The sequence below is a fragment of the Acinonyx jubatus genome, chromosome E2 (genome assembly GCF_027475565.1).
Source record: "Acinonyx jubatus isolate Ajub_Pintada_27869175 chromosome E2, VMU_Ajub_asm_v1.0, whole genome shotgun sequence".
Lineage (NCBI taxonomy): Eukaryota > Metazoa > Chordata > Mammalia > Carnivora > Felidae > Acinonyx > Acinonyx jubatus.
Window position 1 is genome coordinate 47,336,531 of NC_069396.1, and position 24,914 is coordinate 47,361,444.

Genomic DNA, 24,914 nt, shown 5'->3' on the forward strand with positions numbered 1-24,914 from the left:
CTGTACCTATCTACCAGATGCTCCCTCAAGTCCCCTAGCCTCCTGGCACCCATCAGCCTGGCACTTCTGTGCCTAGCCTTATGACTCTTGGGTGCCTTCCCACATGCTGACCGCCTTGTGCCTTACCCTGAACCCCTCACCACCTCTGTTCCCAATGCTCTAGTTCCCAGATGTCCCTGAATGTCCTATGCCCATGCTGCTGCACCCCATGTCTCTAGTTTCCCATGAGTCTCACTGGGCACCCCCACCTGAGGCCAGGTCTTGATGGCCACGCCTGGGGGTGTGGGCCAGAGGGCACAAGGTGCCCAGGGGTAGGGTTGGGGATGGGGCTGAGTCAGAGCTCAAAACACTGTTCAGGAATGAGGCCCACCCTCCCACCAGCACCTGCCTCACCTGGCCGTGCCTCACCAGATCTAGCCTTCTGACAGGTGCCTGGCACAGGGCCCAGAGGTGGGGAGAGGGTGGGGGCTGTGCACTGTCTGGAACTGGGCTTGTTTCCAGGAATGTCTCTCAGTATCTCTGTCTCTATCTTTGTTTCATCTCTCACTCTCAATTTCTGTTTCTTTGTTCATCTCTCTCTTTCTGTTTTACTCTCAGTACCTGCTTCTGTTCATATCTGTATCCCTCCCAGTTTATCTTACCCTTAATCTCCCTCTTCCCTGTCTCCCTGCCTCTATCTCTGCCATGGATCTCCTTCCCTGTCAGCCTTTCTGTCCAGGAACCCAATGACTGGCAAGGAGTGTGGGCAGGCCCCCTGCCCCCTGCCGCCCTACCCCCGGCCTCCCCGGTTACAGGGGCTGACTCCAGAGACAGCAGGGGTGCTGCGGGGTGTGCCCTCCCCTGACCTGGCCCCATCCCACTGTGTCAGGCTTTCAGATTAACTGCTTTCTCTGGGCCTCTTCAAGAGCTGGCATTTGTTGTTCACTTCTGTATCCCCAGCACTAAAATACACAGTGGGGGCTCAGTAAGTGTTGAACCAATGCATGACTCTCTGTATCCCGAATTCTGTCTGTTTCTGTCTCTAACTTAGACTCTATTTTTCTCAGTTTCTGTCTTGCTGAATCCTTGTGACTGTCTCTCTTCTTGTGTCTCTGTCTCATCTTGTGTGTGTGTGTGTTTATTTATTTTGAGAGAGAGAGAGAGTGAGAGAGAGCGAGCATGAGTAGGGGAGGGGCAGAGAGAGAGGGAGAGAGAGAATCCCAAGCAGGCTCTGCGCTGTCAGTGTAGAACCTGACTCAGGGTGCGATCTCATGAACCTCAAGATCATGCCCTGAGCCGAAGTCGGGTGCTTCACTGACTCAGCCACCCAGGCACCCCTCTATCTCTTTTAGCATCTCCTGTCTTCCTTCTCTCTGAGCATCTGTCCACTGTCTCTGTCTCACTCCTGGTCTTTGGTTTTCATGATCTCTCCCATCTGTCTCTGCATCTCTTGGTCTCTCCTGTCTCTCTCCAACTCTTTTTCAGTATTTCCATGTGTTTCTCTTTGCTGTTGTCTCCCCATCTTTCTTTCTTGGGACCTCTGAGTCTCTCCCTCTCTCTCTCCACCTCTGCGTCCCTGCCTGGGCCCTTGGGGCAGACTCTTGTTGGCCTGTGGTGGGAACAGCATGGGGATTAAGGAGCCGACGCCTATGCGTGTGGGGACCGCCTATAAGTCTCAGCAGAGTGTGTTGTGTCCTAGCTTCTGGATGGCCTTGGGGAGGCCCCATTTAGGGTACGGTCACCTAAGCCACCTCCGCCCATGGCTGGGGGGCCACCGCCCCTCTGACTCTGGCTCCTTGGAGCTTAAGATGCCTGCCTACTCATTGAGAAAAGCTTCTGTCAGCAGGATGTCAGGCTAACAAGCCCAGTCTCAGGTTGGGAGGCCCCATGCCTGGGACTGCTATCCCTACCCCAAAGGGAGACATTGCAAGACAAGGGAATAGTCTTTCAGGCTTCCTGGTGCCTCCCTTCCCCCCTTCATTGCCCTTCTCTGGCTTTCTCTGGCCATTTCTGTTTCTTTCTTTGTCTCTCTCTCTCCTCTCTGTCTCCCCATTTCTCCGTCCCTGTACCCCTCTGCATTGCTCTGTGTCTCTGACTTGTGAGGTGGAGGGGACCAGCGTTGGAGTCTGCATCCTGATCCCAGCTCTGTCGCCCTCCGGCCGTGTGATCTTGGCCAAGGCATTTCATCTCTCTGAGTCTCTAAAAGTGTAACATGCTGCTCTGCCTCACAGGGAGATTTAAACGGGGCCTTAGAGTGAATAGGAAGCACTGTGTAAGTTTGAGTAATTGTTATTTCTCAGTCTCTGTGTGTCTATCGCTCAGTCTCTCATGTTCTTCCTGCTTGTATCTCCACCTTTGTACCGCATCTCTGGGCCGACCGCATCCTTATGTCTCTAGACTGCTGTCTTTTTCTCTGCCTGGGTTTCTCTGCCTCTCTGTCGTCAGGCCTCACAGCCCTTATTACCCTGGGAAACAATTTCTCCCAGTTTTTAGCCACTCTAAGGGTGACGGTAGAACCGGTCACTTTGGTGTCTCCTTTCTCTGCAGCCAGACATTCCTTCCCCCCATCCTGGGGGACCGTCCTCTCTATAATTCAGCCCAGGCAGTTGGAATCTTTTACAATTTACTAGAAAATGATTCAAACGGCCCCCAAGAGGGCGCGCAATAGGAACGAGGCAAGCACTTCCCCTTCCCTTTGCGCTTCTCTGCTTCTGGGGGGCGCCGACCAGGTCGAGATGGGGGGCGGACGGACCGGTAGGCGGCAGGCTCAGGTGCGGGGAAGCGAGTGTGACAGCGAGAGGGATCACGGGCACAGTTGGAACGAGAAGAGGACGGCGCCAGCCCCACGGCGGGCCTCCCGGCTCCCTGGCGGATCTGGAAGGGCCGCGGCGTCAGCGCGCGCGCAGGCACACCTGGAAAGGCCGCGGTAAGTTGCCGAGCCCGGAGCTGAGCGGCGTCAGGTCGATGTCCTCGGGCGCCCCCAGCGGCTGCAGCGAGAAGTTCTGCAGGATGGCGGTGAGGTAGAGGAAGAGCTCCATGCGCGCCAGCGACTCGCCCAGGCACACTCGGCGACCTGCGGGGGTGGGGAGGTGGCCCAGGAGCGGTGAGATGAGACGGGGTGAGGGGCTCCGGTCCCAAATTCTCGGAGAAAAACATATGAAGCTAATGGTTGGAGACGTCACAGACCCACCCATCTAAAGATCTGTAAAGGTGCTTTAAATCCGGGACCAAGAAGGATCTGGCCGACGATACAAGGGCGAGTTCACGGGTTCCAATCCCGACTCTGCAGTTACGAGTTCTGTGATCTTGGGTAAACCAGTTTCTGGGTATGTAGAATGGGGATGATAAAAAGTGAAATGAGGGGCGCCTGGGTGGCTCAGTCGGTTAAGCGGCCGACTTCGGCTCAGGTCATGATCTCGCGGTCCGTGAGCTCGAGCCCCGCGTCGGGCTCTGTGCTGACAGCTCAGAGCCTGGAGCCTGCTTCACATTCTGTGTCTCCCTCTCTCTGACCCTCCCCCGTTCATGCTCTGTCTCTCTCTGTCTCAAAAATAAATAAACGTTAAAAAAAAAGTGAAATGAAATAAAATGGGGATGATAATAGTACCTCATTAGAGTGTTGTGAATGGTAAATTCAGGTAAAGAAATGAGAATATGATGCCATGTAGGTCATTGCATGTCATAGGTTACTCTAGGCAGTATACTGATGTTAAGTTAATCCTCATAATAATTCCAAGAGGTGGGCCTTATCATTCTCCACTTTATAGACGTGGAAGTTGAGGCACAGAGAGGTGAAGTAACATATTCCAGGCCGTTGTAGCTGGGGGATGACTGAGCTGGGGTCTGGCTGTAAAACCTAACTCTTAGCCACCACTCTAATAGGTCTTCTTAAAAGTTTTGCCTGGCACAGAGTAGACAATATGTAAGTGGCTTATTATTATTCCTCCTCCCTCCTTTTTATTTCTGCTACTGGGTTGAACAGGAAAGATATTTTTTCGGCAGGATAAAGACCAAAGCCAAGGAAAACTAGAACTGCTCACCTGCGCTACCCAGTGGCTGACGGTGACCCCCTCCCAAGTTGAATTAATATCCTGCCTCCCCGCTTCCCTCCGCAAGGATTTTAGTCATTATCTGCCTATAGGAACAGAGTTCGGAGTGAGAACATGAGGATGCAGTGGGATGAAGAAGTGAGAGGGTTTGAGAGTGGAATTAGGACGGAAGAAAAAAAAAGGTGTCGGGGGCGGGGGGGGGGGCGGTGCGTCTGGGTGGCTGAGTCCGTGAAGCATCCGGCTCTTAATTTCGGCTCAGATCATGATCTGGGGGTTGGTGAGACTGAGCCCCAAGTCTGGCTCTGCGCTGGCAGAGGGGAGCCTGCTTAGGATTCTCTCTCACCTTCACTCCCTGCCCTTCCCCTGCTCGTGCCCTGTCTCTCTCTCTCTCAAAATAAAAAAAAAATTAAAAAAAAAAAAAAAAGGACTGAGGAATGTAGGTAGGAATATGGGGCCCCAAAGACCCTGACTCTTGCCCCTGTGGTTCTCACCGGCTGAGAAGGGCATGAAGGCAGGGCTCTTCTTGAAGGACTGATTGGCATCCAGAAAATGCTCAGGGTTGAATTCCTGGGGCGTCAGGAACTGGCTGGGATCATAGTGGACTGTATTAAGGAGGGTGATGACATCCGTGCCCTGTGTGAGTAGGGAGGCAGAATCAGTGGGGTAGAAAATCTGGGAGATTCTCAAGCTAAAACTTCTATTTGACCGGGCTGGAGGTCCCAGGGACTTGAGAAGGCGATGTGAAGCATAGGACTCCATCAGGGATTCAGGAAATGTGTGTCACTGTCTGGGGTCCCAAGTGGGTGCTGGAAGCTGTGTGCACAGGGATGGGGGATACCTCCCCTTGTCAGAGCAGGTTTGGGGCTTCTGGGAAGAGGGAGAGGTCTCAGAACAGTGCTTAGGCACAGGGGACCCCCAGGATGAAGTCTTAGACCCTGGGGATGCTGGAGAGGGGTTAGGGAACCCATCATGGGGAAGAGATCTGGAGTTCAGGGTCAGGATCCAGTCCATTTCAGTACCGAATAGGGTCTTGGGAAGGGGCTGAGGCTCTGGATTTAAGAGCCTCAGATGTCTGTTGCTGGGGCTTGGGATGCCAGTCGCTAAGGCCCAGGGTACTGATTGCTAGGGCCTGGGATCCTCCTTGCTAGAGCCCCGGAAGCCATGAGCAAATCTGGGATGCCTCTTCTAGTGTGCCAGCTGTCCATTGCCAGATGCCCAGCACACCTTGGGTATCTGGAAGCCGCGAAAGGCTGTGTCCCGGGTGACGCGGTGCGGCAAGTTCATGGGGATGACGTCTGCGAAGCGCTGCACCTCGTGGATCACCGCATCTGTGTAAGGCATGGCCGCTCGGTCCTCCAGCGCCGGCAGCCGCGCCCGTCCCACAACGCTGTCGATCTCCTCCTGTACGCGGGCTGCAGGTGGAGAGGGGAGCCTAGTCGGGGGTACCAGAGGGCTCGACTGGGCTGGGGAGCGGGGTATGCTTGTGTGGGCGGGGTCCAGACCCCGCGTCGCAGTAGGAGGGCCGCTGCAGAGGTCCCTGTGGGGGTTAGCGGGGGCCACGGAGGGAAGGGTTGGTTTGAGAGTTGTAGGTGAGGACGAAAATTTGTTTGGTGCAAGGGCTCCTAGGGGCGGGGTTGGGCGGGAGGGGCTTAGGGGCTGCCTGGAGTCCAGGTCCCCGACGGGAGGACCTGACCCGCTGGGGGGTGGGTCGAATGGGTGGGCTGTGCGTAAGCTCCGAGAGATCCCGGATGCGGCAGGCGGCGTGGACCCTAATAGACTCTGTGCGGGAGGCCAGGGTTCCGGGATCTGCCCAGAGGCGTGGTTTGGGCGAGATGGGGTCGCAGACCGTGCTGTGTGGGCAGGTGGTCAGACTCTGTGGGTCAGACTAATGGTTCCTGGCTGGCCCTGCGGCTGAGGCTCAGGGCCAGGCTCTAGGCGGACTGGGAGATCCCGGCTCCGAGGCCGGACGCGTGCTGGGTGGTCAGGGTCAGAGGTGGGCCGCAAAGCAAGACCATGAGGGCGGGGTCCGGGGTCCGGGGTCCGGCAAGCTGTGTGGACCGCGGGAACCGTGTGGGTGGGCTGGGCCTCCGTGTGGGTTTGTGGGTTTGGCTGTGGGTCCCGGGCGTAAGCCGGAGGATTGGGCTGTCTGGCATGCTGGGCGGGGCTTCGAGGCGAGCGAGCTGAGGCCCGTGGGGCACGCGTGCGGAGCGGGTGTGGCCCTTGGCGCTGTGGGCAGGCTTGGGGCGCGCGCACCTTGCACTTTTGGGTACTTCATGAGCACAAGGAAGGCGTGGCGCAGCGTGGTGCCCACGGTCTCGGTGCCCCCAAAGAGCAGGTTATGTGTGGTCATCAACAGGGTATCCATGTGGAAGTGGCTGTGCGGGTCTTGCTTCTCCTGCGGAGGTTGAGGGGCGGGGATACGAGCCCGGGCCAGGAGATCCCGCCCGGACACTGACCACAGGCTCAGCTCTGCACAACCCCTGTTGGGTGTCAGCTCAGTCCCTCCTCTGTTTAACTTTCTTTCGGTCGGGGAAGCTGGGGAGTGCGTAAGGGCCGGCTAGAGAAAATCTCAGCCGCAGGGCCCACAATTAACAGAGCCTTAGGGACTTCTTAATGAGCTGTTAATCAGGGCGGGCCGTGGCCCCCAGTGGCTCTGGGGAGTTCTAACTGCACTTCCCGGGAGGCAGGGAGATCATTCTCAAACCCGCTCAACCCGGGATCCTCGTTGGCTTGAGGCTGGGGCAGCAGGTCAGATCAGGGATGAGACTTCCAGGCCGGGCTTACTTGTGCCATCTTGCTGAGGAAGCAATCGATGAAGTCGCGGGGAGAGCTGGGGTCGAGGGAGTCCTGGTGGTCGCGGACGCTGCGGGCGATGAGGTCCTTCATGCGCCCGAAGTTCCGGAAAAGGCGTCGGTGCGGCCCAGGTAACCAGTCCAGGACGCTTGGAAAGACGTTGTACAACTGGGGGTGGGGGGAGGGTCGGAGGGGTTTGGAGGATCAGGCAGTGTGTGGGGGGCAGAGGCCGGTGAGGTCAGGGCGGAGCAGGTAGGCACGGGCGGGCGGAGTCTTGAGGGTCAGTTAGGTTCTGGAGAAGCCGAGGTGGAGCGGGGACTCTGTGGCAACTTGGTGGAGAGAGTGACCTTAGGCTAGGCGGGGTGGGGCCAGACGGGAAAGGGCGGGGCCAGACAGGGTCAAGCGCACCTCTTCCCCGCCCGCTGTTTCCCCTATGTCCCAGGACGAACCCCAACCCTGTACCCCCGCCAACTAGGCCTCCTGACCTCTCCCCAGGGGGTGCTCATGATTTGGAAGTTGTCATTGATGAGGCGGATAATGGTGAGCAGACGTTCATCGTCGTAGTCAAAGCGGCTGCCGAAGATCACAGAGCAGATGATGTTCGACACCGAGCGGCTGAGCACGAACGTGGGGTCGAAGGGCTTGCCTGAGGGTCAGGGGCAGAATGAGTCAAGGGGCACATTGTGCAACACACCGGATTCCTGAATGGCAGTACAACGAGGCAAGGTCACTTGGAGCACAAAACAAGTGCTCGTTGGCCACCCAGCATGCGTCATAAACAACCGCAAGAGTACCTGGCAACGCAGAACCCACAAGGCCCTGCGGCACATCCACACCACAACCAAGCAACGGAACAGGCTCCTCTTCGCCATCCGACCCGCAGCACGCACTACGCAAGACAACACACGCAATAAACAACACAACACAATACCACGTCAGCGCCTGACAACACTACAGCCTCAGCCAGCAGTGACACAGCGACACAACCCCTAACACCCAGTGGTCTGACCACTGAAGGGATCACAGAAAATAGCCCATTGGCCATGGCACACAGCACGGCCCAGAAAACTGAGTCTGGAGTTAGATAGATACAGTTTGGACTTGGCCTTGGTTTGTTAATCTCTGTGTGACCTGGATAAACTGACTTCCCTTCTCTGAACCTCAGCTTTCTCGTCTGTAAAATGGGCTTGGTGACAGTCTTCTCCTCATGGGGCTGGTGGAAGGAGTTGGAAGTGTGGCCTGGCCCATCCTGAGCCTGTATAAGCCGGGGTGCTGTGGTAGGCTGAATAATGCCCCCCCTCCCCAAATGTCCATGTCCTAATCTCTAAGAGCCTGTGAACCTGTGATTAAATTAAGGATTTTGAGATGGGGAGATTATTCTCTGGCTTATCCGAGTGGATCTAATGTAATTACAATGGAGGCGGAAGGGTCTGAGTAAGAAAAGGTGATGTGATGATGGAGAGGGACAGTGAGGGAGGAGGGAGAGAGAGAGAGATAGAAATACAGATATTGGGAGATGCTGTGTTGCTGGCTTTGAAGAAGAGGGGAAGGGACCACGAGGTCAGGAACGTGGGTGGCCTCTAGAGGCTGGAAAAGGCAAGGAAATGGATTTTCCCCTAGAGTTTCCAGGAGTCAGCTCTGCCCACCCGTTTTAGTTTTAGACTTTGGATTCCAGAACTGTAAGAGAGTAAATGTGTGCTGCTTTAAGTCACTAAGTTTGTGGCTTTTTTTTTTTTAATGTTTATTTATTTTTCGGACAGAGAAAGACAGAGCATGAACGGGGGAGGGGCAGAGAGAGGGAGACACAGAATCGGAAACAGGCTCCAGGCTCTGAGCCAACAGCCCAGAGCCTGATGCGGGGCTCGAACTCACGGACCGCGAGATCGTGACCTGGCTGAAGTCGGACGCTTAACCGACTGCGCCTCCCAGGCGCCCCCTTTTTTTTTTTTTTAAATAGCAGCTACAGGAAACTAACTCAGGCAGTTATTCCTTTACTTGCATGCCATCATTCCAACCCTGCAGCATCATTTTTTTTTTTTTTTCCTGTCAAAAGCCAGCAAGATTTGGAGATCAGGGTAGAGGGCTGTCTGCCTCTCTGTGTTTTAGTTTCTTCTCCTGTAAAATGGGGTTTAAAATAGGACTCCTGCTTAGGTTTGGGTGATTGTTCAAGGAGGTAATATACACGAAATTCTTGGAACAGTGCTGGCCCATGGTAGGCACCATGTAAGTGTCTTTATTTTTAACTCTTTTTTTTTTTTCATGGGTGGGCAGTTTTGAGCTGGGTTTTACACCCCAGCTCTGCCACTTCCTGGGCACATGACTTAAACTTTCTGGGCCTGAGGTTCATCACTTGTAATAGCTTCCTAGGGTTTCAGGGGATGTGGGATGTGTTCATATGTGTGAAGAGTTTAGTACAGCCCCTGGTCTCAGGAAGTACTCAGTAAACGGGCATTCATGTGCAAAGTGTGGACCTTGGTGTCGGCAAGAACCAGGTTTAAACCTTTGCTTCTCCACTGACTAGCTTGATCATTTCAAGACAGTTGGTTGATCTCTATGCCTCTGTTTCCTCTTCTGCAAAATGGATCGTTCTGAGGCTCCAGGGGCTTATGCACGAAAGTGTGCTTAACACAGGGCCCCCATAAGTGGTGTGGTGTCAAGAGTATCATCATCATGGGGTGCCTGGGGGGCTCAGTCGGTTGGGCGTCCGACTTTAGCTCAGGTTGTGATTTCACAGTTTGTGAGTTCGAGCCCTGTGTCGGGCTCTGTGCTGACAGCTCAGAGCCTGGAGCCTGCTGTGGATTATGTGTCTCTTTCTCTCTCTGTCCCACCCCTGCTTGCGCTCTGTCTCTCTTAAAAATGAATAAATGTTAAAAAAAAAAGTATCATCATCATCATCATCACCATCCACCACAATGATACACACTGCATTCAGAATACCACGCAGGGACAGCGCAACGGATCAACCACCACATAACCCGTCTTGCTGCCATACCTCAGAGAACATAGCACCTGCAGCTGACCCACCTCCAGGGGGCACCACTCTCACCGTGGGCCAAGTGAGGAGCCTCCAGCAGTTTTAAGTTCAGGCCCACACTCTCTGGCAGTCCTGATGACTAAGTAAGATGGATGTGAGTTAGGCGTATCAACTGCGTTTGAGGACCAACCTTCAGTTTTCCGTAGCTCCGCCAGCAGGAAGCGGCCTTCCTCCAGGATCCGCTCCTCGATGCTCTTCTTACCCATCCCGAAGTTCCGCAGAATCTGGATGGAGAACCTCCTCAGGGCCTTCCACCGGTCCCCATTGGAGAAGGCGAGGCCTGGTGAGAAGGGGAGGGGCCAGCTCTACTGATGGCTTATTTCCAAGACCGCCGCCACCTGAGTCCCCTTTCCCGGTGTCTTCTGGGGGAGAGACTCAGAGTGTGGAATCTACCCCCTCCCAGGAAGCCCTTCCTAACCCTCCAGGCCAGGTCAGGTGCCTTCTCTGAGCTTCCCTAGGGCCATGGGCTTCCTCACCATAGTCCTGATCTCTCTGTTTCCCTCATCACAGACCTGATCACTCTGGACCATCACCATAGAGAAGGGCTATCTCCTTCTCTAAGCTGTGAAGATGGGGGGTGGAGGGGCTGTCTTGGTCACCACCTTGTCCCTAGCATTGTCCAGCACCGACCTTACCACACAGGAGGTGCTGGTGATTGCTTATTAATTAATGAAAGCACAAACGAGGGAGAAAAGCAAGAGAAATAAACATTAGGACTTCATCTAGGAACCTTCTTTCCATGGACTCGGGGTCTTTGCACAGGCTAGTCCTACCAGAACACTCTTCAACATCTGTCTGCTCCTGAATGGTGGGCCTCATCTTTTAGGTCTCAGCTTAGAGGTCCCTTCCTCCGCGATGCCCTTGCTGACCCTCCCTTGGCTGGCTCAGGTGCTTGCCGCTGGTCTCCTACAGTTCCCCATTCCAGCCCTGACTACGCTAGGTGGTCATAATTTGGTGATGGGGCTACAATAGGATAAGGTCTCCCGATGTGTTTGTCTCTGGTTTCCCTGGAGCAAGCAGAGAACTAGAAGCGAAAGAAGAAAAAACGACGCTGATTGCCTTGCACCATCTGCCTTATCTCATTGACTTGGAGCAAACAGCTTTCTCATCCCAGCCAACTCAGGGTCAGAGAGAGGAAGCCACTTGTCCAAAGGCACACACCCAGGAAGGAGCAGAACCCTGTTGTTATCCTTTGTACTATGTAAGGAAGAACTAGTAACAGATAAAGTATATATCCAGATGGTTTCTGTGTGGCAAGTAGAAAGAAACCGCTACTGTCTCCACTTCCTTGTACCTGGTGTACCTGGACGGGTGAGGTCATCAGACCAAGACCGGGAAGGGGACATGAAGGTGGAATGTGTACTCAATGCGCTGGGTTTTTTGTTTGTTTGTTTGTTTTAAAGTTTATTTTGAGAGAGAGGGAGAGGGGAGAGAGAGAGAGAGAGAGAGAGAGAGAGAGAGAGAGAGAGAGAGAGAATCCCAAGCAGGCTCCATATGCCATTAGTGCAGAGCCCAATGTGGGGCTTGATCTCACCAACAGTGAGATCATGACCTGAGCTGAAATCAAGAGCTGGATGTTTAATCCACTGAGCCACCCAGGTGCCCCTGTTCTTGCTTTCAACTAGAGCTCTTTGCTTCCAAATCCTGGAGCAGCTGGTACCCACCTAGTGAAGGGGACAGGAGGAGCCCCAGGGGTTCTTTAGGGGGAGAAGGATAGTTGAGGATGCAGGTCTCCAGGATCCCCGTTTCAATCAGAGCAACTTTCTGCCAATCTTATCTCTTTCTCCCCCTCCCTTTCCCTTGTCATTTATTGGGCTTTGTCTTATGGCTTTCTCTGAATAAAAGATTTATGTTAAAAAAAAAAAAAAGAAGAAAGAAAGAAACAGGGTGCCTGGGTGGCTCAGTCGGTTAAGCGTCCAGATTTGGTTCCAATCATGATCTCATGGTTCATGGCTTTGAGCCCTGCGTTGGGCTCTGTGCTGATAGCTCAGAGCCTGGAGGCTGCTTTAGATTCTGTGTCTCCCTCTCCCTCTATCCCTCCCCTGCTCACACTCTGTCTCTTTCTCTCAAAAATAAAATAAACATTAAAAAAAATTTAAGAAAAAAAGAAAGAAACCCGGAAGACTAAGTGATTTCCAAACCTAAGGAGGACAGGGTATTGAGATAGAAGAGGTTTGGAGTTGATGTGAGTTGTTGGCTAGGTGGGATGGACCTGGGTTTGGATTGGGATGGGATGACAATGGGGGAGGAGGAGGGATTATGGGGTTGATGATAAATTGAGGTTGCTGATGGGAATGGAGTTGTATAGAATGGAAAAGACTGGTAGATTGGGCTTGAGATTAGCTTGGGGCTGGGTGGATATGTGCTGGGGTTAGTTTTGGTGATGGCGGTTTGATTAGGGTTGAAAATGAAACTGAAGTGAGCAACTTCAATGGGTGATTGGGATAGAAGATAGGGCTGGGGCTGGGGAGAAAAATAATGGTGGAGTTCAGTTTGATGGTCAGGATGGGGTTGATAACAGATTTTAATGTGGGGTTTGGGAGAGGGTTCATAATGGGAATGGAGGTTGGAGGGAGATGAAGTCAGTGTTGCAGGTAACGATGAAAGTTGAGGTTGGAATGGGGAACATGGAGGTAGGGTTGACAAGGACTGGGTTGAGGTGGACAAGGTGGGCTGGGCCAGATAATTTGCCCACTTGACTGAGATGGAGATTTGATAATGTGGTTAGGCTAGAGATAGGGATTGGGATGAGAATGGGGCTGGAGTTGGACGCAGGTGGGGGATTGGTGTGGAAGTGCATTTCAAAATGGTGGTGGGATTTGGGGATGGAGAAGGTGGAACTGAGTCTACCTAGACTAGCACTGTCTGGCTCCATCCCAGCTGGTGTCATTGGTGAGATCAGTAGCCCTGAGTGTCACCAAAATTGGGAGGACAGTCCCCTACCCTTATCCCCTCCCTCAATGTGGAGTGAGCTGGAGAGGGGAGAAGATGGGGAGCAGGCTTACCATTGCCCTTAGTGAAGTTGAGAAAGGTGGGGTAGTCGCCGCGGCCACTAAAATCGTCCCCTTGGTCCACAAGGGCCTCCTTCACGGTTTGGTACCCGCTGAGGACCACTACGCGTCTGGGCCCCAGGTACACTGTGTACACCGAGCCATAGACCTTGCTCAGCTGAGGGTAGGAAAACAGATGTCATGCGGGGGAGGGTCTGGGACCCTGGGAACCCTCCCCCTGTTCCTCCCTTCTCACCCAACCCTAGGTCCTTGCACCTTGGTAAGAGAAGTCAGCATGTCTTGGGAGCGAAGCTGCAGCAGGTTTCCCAGGAGTGGGAGAGGCCTAGGGCCTGGGGGCAGCCGGCTCTTGCCCCTTGAATTGAGCATCAGGAACACACAGGTGAGAGCCAGGAGCAGGAGCAAGATGGCTGTGCTCATACTGTCTATGGTGAAAGCAGCCACAGGCATCTGGGGAGTGAAGTGGGAGAGCATAGGACCCTCAGGACCAGGGAGGGAGCAAGATCCCTTCACTCTGCAGCTCCTGGGACTTGCCTCCCCCACACCCTGGAAATGGGGGCAGAAGAAAAGGAAGGAGGGGCACCTGGGTGTTTCGGCTGATTAGACATTGGACTCTTGATTTCTGCTCAGGTCATGATCTCGTGGTTCCCTGAGTTTGAGCCCCGCCTTGGGATCCTCTCTCTCCCTATCTCTCTGACCCTCCCCTGCTTGGGCTATCTCTCAAAATAAATAAATAAATAAATAAATAAATAAATAAATAAATAAATGTTAAAAAAGAGAGAGAGAGAAGGGAGGAGGTAGAGAGGCAGGGAGAGGGAACAACCAAGGCCTGAGGGGACAGAAGTGAGGGGTGGGGACAGAGAAGGAAAGAAAGGGCATGGAGACCAGGAGAAAACAGAGGCAGAGGCAGTCAAAATGCAGAAAGACCAACAGCAAGAGAGACAGCAACGGAACAGAGACCGATGGAGAGATGGAGACAGAGAGAGAGATACACATGGAGATAATGAGGTATTTGGAAAAACCAAGTAAGATATCGGAATATCTATAGATGTCTCTCTATCATCTGTCTGTCTGTCATCATCTGCCGTCTATCATGAGACTGACTCTCACACAGAGAGTGATAAGAGATAGAGACACGCAAGGACAGAGACAGACAAATCAAGGCACAGAGCTAGAGACAGAAAGAGGTGGACAGACAGACATACACTTCCTGAGAGACTTAGAGATGGGCACTGAAAGGTAGAGAAAGGGCAAGAGACACACACACACACACACACACACACACACACACAGAACATTAGACAGACACCTAGAAATAGAGGCCAAGACAGACTGAAACAGAGAAGGGGGCAGAATCAGAAAAGAATCAGGGGTTCTGACCCCATGGGCTCAGGGCTCATTCCACAGATGCCACCCGCTGGGTAAAGAGCCAGTGATCAAGACCCAGTGCTCAGCCTACCGTGAGCTTTAAAACATTTGTCAAATGAACGAACAAAGCCAGAGAGAGCCCCAGAAACACAGGCCCAGAGACCCTGAGAACCCTCAGAAGAGGAAAAGGGAGATCCCGGACAATCGTAGTGACAAGGAAATGAAGCTGATGACCCTGCTCTTGAGAGCCACCCTCCTCCTCTGTGACCCGCACTTGGCCCTTTACCTGCTGAACTTCTAGGACGGCTGAGATATGATCTGCTCCAGGCGTGTGCCCTGTGGCTCTGTGGCCTGCGGAGAAGGGGGCTGCTCTTAAATCACCTCTGTCCACAGCCCATGCCCCTCCACACCCAGTTTTCCCAGTGACTTTTAATCCCTTTCACTTTTATACCTTACCTTGGGAGCGGCCCGGGCTTGCAGCCAGTTGAAGTGATGCCTTGGGTGGGTGCCATCCCTTGGGAACCCTCCACTGGCCTCTTTCGGGCTGACCTCAACACCCATTCCTGTGGTCAGTAGTGGCCGTTTTCCCTGGAGTGGGGCAAAATCTCCATTTGTTTGCCATTCGGAGCCCTGAGTCTGGTTTTGGGTTTGACCCAGGGTTTTGGGGCTGGGCAAAATGAGCCAGGGGTGGGGGCAGGGTCTCTTTGGTGTTTTAGGCACTTGGTTCTATTCATCTGGGGTCAAGTTCATTTCTGCCTGTGACTGCATGTGACCTCAGGCAAGTTCCTTTCTGTCCTGGGCTGGAGTTCTCCCATTCTCTGGAGCCTGTTCACAGCCCTCTGGCCATTCTCCGTCTCTTGTGGTTTGTCTCTGAGTTTCTGTATCTGTCTCACTTTGCTTCTGCCTCTGAATCTTTTTTGTCTCTCTTTAGGTCTCTGTCTCTCTTGTTCTCTCATCCTCTGCATTTCTGAGTCTCTGTCTCTCATCTCTGTTCTGTCTCTAATTCTCCCCATGCCTTTTCTCTTTCTCTCTGTCTCTCTCTCCCTGTACATCTTTCTCAGCCACCATCTCCTCCTGTCTCCGAGCATCTGTCTTTCTGTCCCTTTCTCTTTCTCTTTCTGTCTCTTTCTCTTTCTGTCCCTTTCTCTTTCTGTCTCACACCTCCATGAGTCAGACTGCAGTGGCAGGACTGAAGTAGGGGGAAGTTGGAGGAGGGTTTAGGAGGAGGGTTTGAGAGAAGGGTTTGGGAGAAGTGGAGGAGAAAGGACCTCAGATTTGGGTATTTTTTTGGTTTTGTTTAAAAAATGTTTAACATTTATTTATTTTTAAGAGAGACAGAGAAAGAGAGAGAGAGAGACAGAGAGAGAGAGAGAGAGACAGAGCATGAGCAGGGGAGGGGCAGAGAGAGAGGGAGGGAGACAGAGAATCTGAAGCAGGCTCCAGGCTCTGAGCTGTCAGCACAGAGCCAGATGCGGGGCTCAAACTCACGAACCAGGAGATCATGACCTGTGCCGAAGTTGGACACTTACCAACTGAGCCACCCAGGCACCCCTTGTTTTTTTTTTCCTTTCTAAAGATTTTATTTTTAAGTAATCTCTACATCCAATGTGGGGCTTGAACTCACAACCCTGAGATCAAGAGTTGCACCCTCCACTGACTGAGCCAGCTAGGTGCTTCCAGATCTCAGATTTGAATGATTCCCCTGCTGCCTTCTGCCCGCATAGTCTTCCCCCCTGTTCTCCTCAGCCCCCACCAGCTATGTCTGCTGTGGGCACCTGCCCCAGTAACTGGCCAGATCAGAAGGGAAGGTTTCAAAAACATGGAGTGAGCCTAGGACACTAGTGGCAGAAGATAGGATGGGAGAGAGAGCCCCTGAGGTCAAGGGCCTGGGAGGCCAGGTGGGTCTCTGGGTGCCCCCACAGGTGTGTGGGTATACACCATGTTCACCTTTCCCATGGAGGTGGGGGAGGAAGTGCTTGAAGGTCCTGGGGAACTTGACACCCCAGGTCTCAGGCACATGGCCGGGAGGAAGGCGGGGCCCATGCTGTTGTTTAAATCTCAGAAAGGTGGGTTAGGGCAGGTCCTGGAAGAAGGCTTAATTATGAGATTATATATCTCTAGTTTCCCTTGGCATCTACCCCTACTTCTGGGGGAGGAGGCAGGACTGGATCCATCTGAAGCCCATAACTGACCCTAGAACTGGTTTGAGAGAGTCCCAATGGGACTGCCTCACTAGGGAACGTGGCCTTCATGAGGAGAGCTTTTAAGGGGCTTTGAATTCTTCTTGCAGCCTGACTTGCTTTCCTTGCTACAGAGGAAATATGGGGGTAGGAAGGGATGTATTGTAGGGTTTCTCAACCTTGGCACTATTGATGTTCGGATGAGATAATTCTTTGTGTGTGTGTGTGTGTGTGTGTGTGTGGGTATCCTGTGGTGGTAGGATGTTTAGCCATATGTCCTGTCTCTACCCATCTCTCTGATGCTGAAACTGAGGTTAGAGGTTGACCTCTGTGCAAGCTCAACAGTTCTAAGAGGTTCCAGAAGTGGCCTTTCATTCTGCCTATAAGCCATTCTACCTTAAAGGGGGTTCAGGGGAAGGTTACACAGGAGGGGTCAATAAATATGACTCAGAAGAGCTGTGGTTTAGGGTAATTAATGAAGGAAATGATGTTAAAGGGTTTCAGAATTCCCTTTCATTATCTGATCAAAAGCTTTCATGCAGTGGAAAGACACTGAGGAAGATAAAAAATGGCAGATATTTGAAGAGTCTTTTATAAAATCATATATTTGGGGCACCTGGGTGGCTCAGTCTGACTCCTGATTCAGCTCAGTTCATGATCTGATCTCATGGTTGTGGGATCAAGCCCTGCATCCGGCTCCGTGCTGGGCATGGAGCCTGCTTGGGATTCTCTCTCTCCATCTCCCTCTGCCCCTCCCCTGCTCCTTATCTAAACAAACAAACAAACAAACAAATTTGAAATGCTTTCAGAAGTGCAGAGACGTTGCAGAGAGTACAAAGATATTTTGCTTCCCCTTCACCTAGCTTCCCCTCATGAGAACCTCTTGCAAGATCATGATACAATGAACACAACTAAGAAATTAACAGAGGCACCTGGGTGGCTCAGTAGGTTAAGCATCCAACTTCGGCTCAGGTCATGATCTCATGGTTGGTGGGTTTGAGCCCCGCATCGGGCTTTGTGCTGATAGCTCGGACCCTGGAGCCTGTTTCGGATTCTGTGTCTTCCTCTCTCTCTGACCCTCCCCCGTTCATGCTCTGTCTCTCTCTGTATCAAAAATAAATAAACGTTAAAAAATTAAAAAAAATTAAATTAAATTAAAAAGAAATTGGCATTGGTACAACACTACTGGCTATAGACTGCATTTCAGTTTATGTTTTTCCATGAGTGGCCTTTTTCCTCTTCCAATATTTCATCTAGAATTTCACATTGTGTTTAGTTTTTTGTGTCTTCTGAGGCTCCTCCAATTTATGAATATTTATAAATTCCCCATTGTGTATTCTTAGAATGCAGATTTTTTGAGGTTTACTTATTTATTTAGGCAATCTCTGCACTCAACGTGGGGCTCGAACTCATGACCCCAAGATCAAGAGTTGCATGCTACCGTGCCACTCCCTCCCCCGACCAAGCCAGACAGGCATCCCCTTAGAATGTAGATTTTTTTAAAAAAATTTTGTTTTACATGGTTTTAGAAGAGGACTTGAGTCAACCAACTGCTTATCTCATAATCAGATCCCCTCATTTTCTGATTCCTTTGAAAATCCAGAGCTGTGTTCTTTGGGAGTCCCCCGTCCTTACTCCCTGACACCCAGCATCCAGGATGGATGTCATACTGGATGACGGTTATGTCAATTCCTCAGCCTTTCATGACCTTGATACTTGAAAAAAGTACCAGTACCTGGTCAGTTAATTTGCAGAATGTGCCTCCCATTCTTTCAGGAAGAGCCGGGGGAGATGTTGGGCCTCACATCTACAAAGTCATCAGCTGCAGAGAATGGAGATGAAGGGCAGCAGACAGAGGGGTAAACGATAGGACTGGACGTTTCAGTAGGAAATTTTTTTTTTAATGTTTATTTATTTTTGAGACAGAGAGAGACACAGCATGAGCAGGGAAGGGGCAAAGAGAGAGGGAGACACAGAATGTGAAGCAGGCTCCAGGCTCTGAGCTGTCAGCACAGAGCCCGACGCGGGGCTTGAACTCACGAACTGTGAGATCGTGACCTGAGCGGAAGTCGGACGCTTAACCGACTGAGCCACCCAGGCGCCCCCTGTAGGAAATTTTTTGTAACTGCCTGGTGTGGGCCCTCACCAGCAACCTTGACTGTCAGAAACTACTGGGTGATTGTGAACTACTAGAGCTGCTGAATGAATAAATGAATGAACCAAGTTTCCTGTCATATGCTCTCACCTCTAGCTTGGAGGTCAAAGAATAGGGAGAGTTTGGGGAGAGATGTCCTGGCTCAAGTGTCACCATCCCGTGCTGAAGGGAACTCCTCACAGACCCCGAGCTCCTCTGCACTGTCAATGAGACTTGTTTTTCCTTTTTCAGAACCTGGTACCTGGACAGCACCATTCAGCGTTGGAAACCCAGGTGGGCTGCTGTGCTCAGGGGCCACACTGGATTGTTTTGTTGGGGAGTGTGATGGGGACTCCCAAAGGATACACTCTGGCTTTTCAAAGGAATCAGAAATTGGGAGGATTTGGTTATGAGATAAGTGTCTTCTAATACCATGTGAAATAAGATTTTGAAAAAAATATGCATTCTGAGAATATAAATGGTGAAAAGACAGTCTCTTCAATAAATGGTGCTGGGACAACTGGACAGATACATGCAGAAGAATGAAACTGGACCATTTTCTCACACCATACACAAAAATAAACTCAAAGTGGATTTTTTTTTTAAGTTTATTTATTTTTGGGACAGAGAGAGACAGAGCATGAATGGGGGAGGGTCAGAGAGAGAAGGAGACACAGAATCTGAAACAGGCTCCAGGCTCCGAGCTGTCAGCACAGAGCCCAACACGGGGCTGGAACTCACGGACCGCGAGATCATGACCTGAGCCGAAGTCGGACGCTCAACTGACTGAGCCACCCAGGCGCCCCTCAAAATGGATTAAAGACCTAAATGTGAGGCCTGAAACCATAAAACTCCTAGAAGAAAACATAGGCAGTAATCTCTTTGATATCTGCCTTAGCAGTATTTTTCTGATTATATCTCCTCAGACAAGGGAGACAAAAGCAAAAATAAGCTATTGAGACTACCAAAATAAAAAGCTTTTGTACAGTGAAGGAAACCATCAACAAAACAAAAAGGCATCTGGGAAAACATATTTACAAATGATATATCCAATAAGGGGTTAATATCTAAAATATATAAGGTACTTATACAACTGAACACTAAAAAAGCAGACAATCTGATAAAAAATGGGCAGAGGACCTGAATAGGCATTTTTCCAAATAAGACATACAGATGGCTAATAGACGCATGAAAAGATGCTCAACATCACTCATCATCAGGGAAATGCAAATCAAAACCACAATGAAGGAAGCCTGGCTGGCTTAGTCAGAAGAGCGTATGACTCTTGATGGAGGGATTGTGAGTTCAAGCCCCATGCTGGGTGTAGAGATTACTTAAAATAAATAAAACTTAAAAAAAAAACCACAGATATCACTTTACACCTGTCAGAATGGCTAGTATCAAAAAGATAAGAAATAACAAGTGTTGGGAGGATGTGGAGAGAAAGGAACCCTTGTGCACTGTTAGTGGGAATGAAACTTGGTGCAACCACTGTGGAAAACAGTATGGAGGTTTCTCAAAAGATTAAAAATAGAGTTACCATATGATCCTGCAATTCCAGGGCTGGCTATTTACCCACCGAAAATGAAAACACTAATTTATTGCACTACATTTATTGCAGCATTATTTACAATAGCCAACATTTGGAAGCAACCCAAGTGTCCATCAATAGATGAATGGGTAGAGAAGTTGTGTATACACGTGTGCACGTGCGTGTGCGTGCGCGCGCACACACACACACACACACAATGGGATATTACTCAGCCATAAAAAAGAATGGGGTCTTGCCATTTGTGACAACATGGATAGACCCAAAGTCTATCTGTCTGAAATGCATCAGACAGAAAGACAAATACCATGTGATTTCATTTATATGTGGACTCTAAAAAACATAACAAACAAAAAAGAGAAATCGACCCATAAATCTGAAGAACAAACTGATGGTTGCCAGAGCAGAGGGGGTAGGGGGCATGAGCAAAATGGGTGAAGGGGAGTGGGAGGTACAGGCTTCCAGTTATTAGCCACGGGGATGAAATATAGGGAATATAATCAATGGTATCATAATAGTGTCATTGCGTTGTTTGGTGACAGATGGTAGCTACACTTATGGTGAGCATAGCATGTCGTATAGAGTTGTGCAGTCACTATGTTGTACGCCTGAAACTAATGTAACGTTGTGTGTCAACTAGACTTCAATGAAAAAATAATCTACATGCTGGGTGTAGTTCCACAGACTGCCTTCTCTGTTCTTCAAACTCATCTACATGGCTCACTCCTTCACTGCATTCAGATCTCGAAGCAAATTCTCGTCCTCACGGTTGCTTTCGCTGACCACCTTATGGGAAACAGCCACCTCCACTCCTCTGCAGCCATTAATTGCTATATTTTTTTGAGGTGCTCACTGCTCCCTGACGTTAGAATGTATGTGTGCTGGGGCGCCTGGGTGGCTCAGTTGGTTAAGCATCCGACTCTCAATTTCAGCTCAGGTCATGATCTCAGAGTTCGTGGGTTCGAGCCCCGCATTGGACTCTGTGCTGACAGTGCGGAGCCTGCTTGGGATTCTCTCTCTCTCCCCCTCTCTCTGCCCCTCCCCTGCTTGCTTTCTCTGTCTCTCAAAATAAATACACTTAAAAAAAAAGAACCTATGTGTGTTTGTCTATTTACAGCCTCTCTGCCCTCCTAGAAAGTAACAAGAGGGCAGGACTTGAACTGTCTGTTTGCTACTATATCCACAGTGCTTGCCTCATAGTAGGTGCTCAAGGAACGTTTAGCGAATCAACAGTCATTGCAGAGGGGTTGACTCTGGAATCAGACAGACCTTGTCCTTTCTGTGTGTCCTGGATAAGTGAGCCACAGTGACCTCGTCTGCCAAGTGGGGGTATTGGTTTCTGCACCGCCCGGCTGTTGAGAGAGCGCTGTGAACTCAAGCATGTCATATGCTTAGCAGAGCACCTGACCATGTAAATACCTGGTACCTGAGAACTGTTATTATTATTATTTTTAAATGTTTATTCTTGAGAGAGAGAGAGAGAGAGAGAGAGACAGAGAGAGAGAAAGAGCATGAACGGGCGAGGAGCAGAGAGAGAGAGAGGGAGACACAGAATTGGAAGCAGCCTCCAGGCTCTGAGCTGTCAGCACAGACCCTGACATGGGGCTTGAACCCAGAAGCCGTGAGATCATGACCTGAGATGAAGTCGGACACTTAACCGACTGAGCCACCCAGGTGCCCCTAATCTGAGAATTGTTTTTAATGTCCCTCCCTGGCCTCCCAAAGCCCAGGTAATGGCAGCCTGATATCTTCTTCCCAGGTGGGGCACTGATGAAAACGGGGGGAGAATCCCGAACAAGAGGTTGTGTGTGACAGTGTCAGCTTGTGGCCCTGGGGCTGGGTTGTGCCCTGGTCCTGACCCTTTCTTTTATATATATATATATATATATATATTTTTTTTTTAATGTTTATTCATTTGTGAAAGACAGAGAGTGAGTGGGGGAGGGGCAGAGAGAGAGAAGGAGACACAGAATCCAAAGCAGGCTCCAGGCTCTGAGCTGTCAGCACAGAGCCCGACATGGGGCTTGAACTCACTAACCGTGAGATCGTGACCTGAGCTGAAGCCAGACGCTTAACCGACGGAGCCACCCAGGCGCTCCCCAATCCTTTCCTCTGAGTCAGTGGCAGGTAAGGGAAAGGGGTGGTAGGGGAGTAAAATGAAAGTTCCTGTTCTCCCAAGGGCGAGTCCGGCTCTGAGAGCCCCTTGCCATCCCAGGAAAGGTGTAGAAGGGGTCTGAATCATTGCATTCTAGAAGCTGAGAATCCCAAACCCACTCTATTAACAGTAATACCTGGATCCCTGCAGAAGTGAAAGAAGACATTGCTCCCACTTCCACCAGATCCTTTGCTGAGACTACTTCCTGTCCGTGTCCATGCCGGAATGCTTGGTGGCACTCTCTCCTCCTCAGTTCCTGGGCACAAGGCACTCCCTGCAGAGAAGAACACTCACATCCCCACAGAGCTTTCTCCATTTCAACCCTGGGGACCCAGAGACACTCCCACTCCTTATCCCTTCAGCCTCTCTTTGGCATGCAAAGGGTTCAGGGCAGTGGGAACGTGGTTTCCTTATTCAGCCACAGACCTGGAGAGGTGACCTGGGATTCGAAGCAAAGATGGGGGAGCTGATGAAGTAAAGACGGACTTAAGGACCTGGGGCTTTGGCTGGAGCAGAAGGGGACGAACCCTCTCTCCTCCCATGGGCACCTCAGTGCTGGGGTGAGAACACAGCATTGACCAGTTCCCTTAATAGCGGCTGGATTGGAGGATAAGCAAAGGGGACACTGAGTAGAGGGCACACATGGAAGAAAGGTACAGGATGAATCAAACAATCACAGACGTTCCATATTTGTGGGACAGACAACAGGCCGGGGGGGAGGGGAACACTTGAAGGGCTTCAAGGAAAGGCTGGCTTTAGAGGAGAAAATAGCGAGACACTGCAAGCAGGGGAGGTCCGGAGTAGAGCTTTCAGGGAAGAAGGGGCAACAGAGAAACACAGCTGGAAGACATTGGGAAAGGACTTATCACATGGGGTGGGGTGTGGGAGTCAGGCAAAGACACACTCCTGGGGGCAAAAGATCCCAGAGGTGAGAGTGACAGAAAGACAGAGAAGGTCAGGAGGACTGTCCTATTTGTCTCCTGGGTTGGTGGCAGCTTCCTATTTTAGATGGGACACCTGCTGTCAGCCCCAGTCCCCTTCCAGCCCAAATCACTTGCTGGTGACCTGTCAGTCTCCTGGGGCGGGGGAGCATTTGAGTGTAGGGGAAGGTGGGAATTAAAGGGCATTGAATGCCAGGCTGAGGAGCTCAGACTGTTTCCTAGATCCTGGAACAGGGTTTCTGAGTGATGAGTCCCATCACACACGATGCTTGACTCTCAATTTACTGAAGACGAGTTTAAGAACATCTTGGCTGTGGGACACCTGGGTGGCTCTGTCTGTTAAGCCTCCGACTTTGGCTCAGGTCATGATCTCACGGTTTGTGGGGGTTTCAAGCCCTGCAGTCAGGCTCTGTGCTGATAGTGCAGAGCCTGCTTGGGATTGTCTCTCCTCTCTCTCTGCCCCTCCCCCATTCGCACTTTCTCTCTCTCTAAATAAATAAATAAACTTAAAAAAAAAAAAAAGAACCTCCTGGCTGAGTGGTGCAATAGGGGAGGGACAGCCCCTCTCTCTGGACTGGTCTGACCTGGTCTCCATGATAGAGGACACAGTCACTTTCGACTGTGTATCATCACCCTACACCGCTCTTCCTGCCTCTAGTCCCCACCTCCTCGATGGAGCCAGAGCAATCTTTCTCAATATCTCCATGTCTTCAGTTCATTCATTATCAAGTCAGCAAATATTAATCAAACACCGACTAGATGTAGGCACTGAGATACAGAAAAGAATAAAACGGACAAAAATGCCCTGCTCTCACGGAGTTGACATTTTAGCTGGGGCACACCTGCTGTGCTCAGCTGTGAGAGCTTCTCCAGGGTGGATCGCTGGGGGTGGAACTGCTGGCTTGGACTTGGCATTGACAAACTGCTGTGCAAAGCAGTTGAACCAATTTATACTCCCATGGACAGTGTATAAAGAATCCTGTATTGCCATTCAATACTCAGTGTTGTCAGTTACGGAATTTTGCTAATCCAGTGAGTGTGAAATTCTATCTTGCTTTCATTTATTTTTCTCCAAGTGGCGCTGAGTTGAGAATGTGTGTCGGCCATTCAATTTCCTCCACGGCAGACTGACTCTGAATATCCTTTGGAGTTTTCCTTATTGGTTTATAGGAGTTTATTGTTTAGTCTGATCATGAATTCTTTTTTTTTTAACGTTTATTTACTTTTGAGAAAGAGAGAGAGAATGTGAGAGGGAGAGGGCATAGAGAGAGACACATACAGACTTGGAAGCAGGCTTCAGGCTCTCAGCTGTCAGCACAGAGCCTGATGCGAGGCTCAAACTCACAACCTTAGTTGAAGTCAGACGCCCAACTGACTGAGCCACCCAGGCACCCCAAATATTAGAACATTTTTATTTTTGGGGCACCTGGGTGGCTCAATCAGTTAAGCATTTGACTTCGGCTCAGGTCATGATCTCATGGTTCATGGGTTCAAGCCTCACATTGGGCTCTGTGCTGACAGCTTAGAGCCTGGAGCCTGCTTTGGATTCTGTCTCTCTCTCTTTGCCCCTCTCCTGCTCATGCTCTGTCTGCCTCTCTCTCTCAAAAATAAATAAACACTAAAAAGAAGAACATTTTTATTTTTAAGGGACTATGATTCTGTGTATAATGATTGCAATATTTCAAGTATTTGGTACTGAGACCATAGTTCCCAGATTTCATGAATCT

General features: G+C 50.9%; 1 protein-coding gene and 1 long non-coding RNA gene across 4 annotated transcripts; one reads left to right on the forward strand and one right to left on the reverse strand.

Moving 5' to 3' along the window:
- Positions 1-1,220: 1,220 nt before the first annotated feature.
- On the reverse strand, positions 1,221-17,476 carry LOC106979628 (cytochrome P450 2F5). 3 transcript variants are annotated; one of them, XM_027044641.2, is made up of 11 exons: positions 14,685-14,716; positions 14,515-14,579; positions 13,119-13,310; positions 12,858-13,020; positions 9,983-10,132; positions 7,304-7,464; positions 6,810-6,986; positions 6,279-6,420; positions 5,250-5,437; positions 4,517-4,658; positions 1,225-3,052 (listed from the first exon to the last, which is right to left on the reverse strand). In XM_027044641.2, exons 3-11 carry the CDS (start codon positions 13,308-13,310, stop codon positions 2,871-2,873), a joined length of 1,497 nt encoding a protein of 498 aa, XP_026900442.1. In that variant the 5' UTR covers positions 14,515-14,579; positions 14,685-14,716; the 3' UTR covers positions 1,225-2,870. The 3 variants fall into 3 exon arrangements, with proteins under 3 accessions (XP_053066540.1, XP_053066541.1, XP_026900442.1); XM_053210565.1 differs by lacking the exons at positions 12,858-13,020; positions 13,119-13,310 and adding an exon at positions 17,341-17,476 and having other exon boundaries at positions 1,221-3,052; positions 14,685-14,816; XM_053210566.1 differs by lacking the exons at positions 12,858-13,020; positions 13,119-13,310 and having other exon boundaries at positions 1,221-3,052; positions 14,685-14,889.
- On the forward strand, positions 6,688-19,904 carry LOC106979629 (uncharacterized). The gene is made up of 2 exons (XR_008293651.1): positions 6,688-6,949; positions 18,795-19,904. It is a non-coding gene; the product is annotated as an uncharacterized LOC106979629 (long non-coding RNA).
- The last annotated feature ends 5,010 nt before the right edge of the window (positions 19,905-24,914 follow it).